Source organism: Temnothorax curvispinosus, unplaced genomic scaffold, assembly GCF_003070985.1.
Source record: "Temnothorax curvispinosus isolate PA1 unplaced genomic scaffold, ASM307098v1 QBEX01012903.1, whole genome shotgun sequence".
NCBI classification, from domain to species: domain Eukaryota; kingdom Metazoa; phylum Arthropoda; class Insecta; order Hymenoptera; family Formicidae; genus Temnothorax; species Temnothorax curvispinosus.
Window position 1 is genome coordinate 1 of NW_020222683.1, and position 2204 is coordinate 2204.

The 2204-nt window shown below is 41.7% G+C and overlaps 1 protein-coding gene across 1 annotated transcript; it reads right to left on the reverse strand.

Annotated features, from left to right (window-relative positions):
* Positions 1–112: 112 nt before the first annotated feature.
* Positions 113–2160, reverse strand: LOC112462887 (the record flags this gene model as incomplete). The annotated part of the gene is made up of 4 exons (XM_025028953.1): positions 113–1373; positions 1426–1541; positions 1597–1822; positions 2045–2160. Coding segments are annotated over 4 exons (1719 nt in total), but the record flags the coding sequence as incomplete, so codon positions are not given.
* Between the last annotated feature and the right edge of the window lie 44 nt (positions 2161–2204).

Below are 2204 nucleotides of genomic sequence, written 5' to 3' on the forward strand. Positions count from 1 at the left end.
CGCTTGTAGTTGGACTCGACGCGTTGAAAACAACTCTCAGTCTCGTGGTAGTACTGCTTCCTTTAATAACATAATGATGTGGTAGGTATACGCATGGCCATTCATCACTTACGGGTTCTTGAAGCTCTCGCATATGTCCCAACCTCTGGTACTCCCGCATGAATTCTACATATTCCCTTGTGAATTGTGGTTGTCGTTTGAGTCTCCTCTCCAAGCTGTACAGTTGTTGCACCGCAATCTCTTTGGATTCACCCAAATTCTTCAATACATCCATCTTGATCGGCAATGTTACCACAAATCTGCCTTCACTGTCTCTCTTGTGGGTTTGCATGAAGTGATTCTCGAATGCACGCTCCTCCGGGGTTCGCGTTGCTATCCTTTCACAGCTTTCAAGTTGCCAAAATTTCATAAGACTTGCGTTCAATTGATCGTTCATACTCATGTTGCATACTGTAGACTTCATGTATTGATCTCCTGTTATGCAGTTTCCTGAGGCAATCCAACCAAAAACTGTTTTTTGCCAAGTTGGCTGATTTTCAGTTACCTTTATTCTGCCGATACATAATAAATCGAAAAATATCTCCGCTCCTATCAGCAAATCTATCTTCGAGGTTTGGTTGAATTGTGGATCAGCTAATGTAATTCCGCGTGGTATTCTTATGTCACTCTTGCTTATTTCATTGATAGGAAGTCGCTGTGTAATCGTGTCCACCACCAGACAATCTAACTGCTTCCTATAACCCGTGGTTCTGGATTGTATGATAATCTTCACTAGACTTCTGGTTGATACGGCTTGTCCTCCCAATCCACAAATCGGCATGTTAGTGGATTGACGTTTGACTCCAAGTTCCGTGCAACAATCTTCCGTGATGAAGCAAGATTGAGATCCGCTGTCAAGAAGTGCACGAATTGATTTCGTTTCTCCTTTGGTATTTGACACATTTACCAGTGCGGTTGTCAATAAAACTTGTTCTTGATTTATGGCTGCGTGATTTACCGTTGCGGGACTCGTGCTCTCTTTATTTTCAGAATTCTTCGTTTTAGGCTCAGAATCCGAATTATTTTTTGAAGCTTGCTCAAAATGTAGTAGTGTATTATGACGCTTGCTGCACTTGCGACATGTTTCTGCTAGACACTCCTTGGCTTGGCATTTCAAGCAATTTAAACATAATTTACGTGTCCTTGCTTCCTTCACTCTTTGATCTATGTTTAGTGCCAAAAACTCCTTGCACTTGTATATAGCATGATTCTCTTGTTGACAGAATGCGCATGTATTTTTAGTGGTCGCCACATTAGCTGTCGTACTTTTATTATGAAGCGTCTTTTCTTGGGAACTTGTTGATTTCGATGAACGGGCTGTTGCCTCTAATGCTCTACAACGTTGATTTAAAAAATTAATTAATTCTTCAAATGATGGTATCCTACCTCATACTACCGTAGTTTCCTATTCTCGATATGTCGATTGATCCAACCTGCTGGTCACCAAATGTATCATTTCCAAATGTATCAGTCGTCCCAATTATTTGTAGGTCTTTTGAGAGCTTTGAGAGCGCGGATATGCTTTAATACAGTGTCTAATAATTTTCGCAAAATTACGTGATTATCCTTGATCATGGCAGGTAACTCAAACAGTGCTTCCACATGTCTCCCGATAATCAATCCTAGATCGTCGTATCTCTCCATCAACATTGTCCATGCTTCTCTGTAATTCTCCGCCGATGCCTCTAAAGAACTCACTACATCGTGCGCTTCTCCTTTAAGTGACGACATCAAATACTGCATTTTCTGCACGTCAGGCAACACGGCATTCTGCTCTATCATGCTAATAAACATATTATTAAATGAGTGCCATTCCTCATATTCTCCAGAGAATGTTGGTAAATCCACGCGAGGTAATTTTAGGTGATCGCTTACCGAGGATCCTCCAATGGTAAATGGGGTCGCTTTTCTTACCTGGCGATCCTGCGTATGCGGTGAGCGAGTTGCCACTAGCCTTTCTTTCTCCTCTATTAACGATTCTAAGGCAGCTGATATTGTGAAATACCTATTTTCGAAGGCTGTCCTTTCCTCCAATTGATTCTCACTAACCTGTTCTGCATCTTCGGCAGCCTCGATTTTGGCTTGTACTTCGTTGAACTCGTCCCATGTGCTATTGAATTTCTGTAATCGAGTACGCAACTCAATCACGGATGTGCTTCGACAGT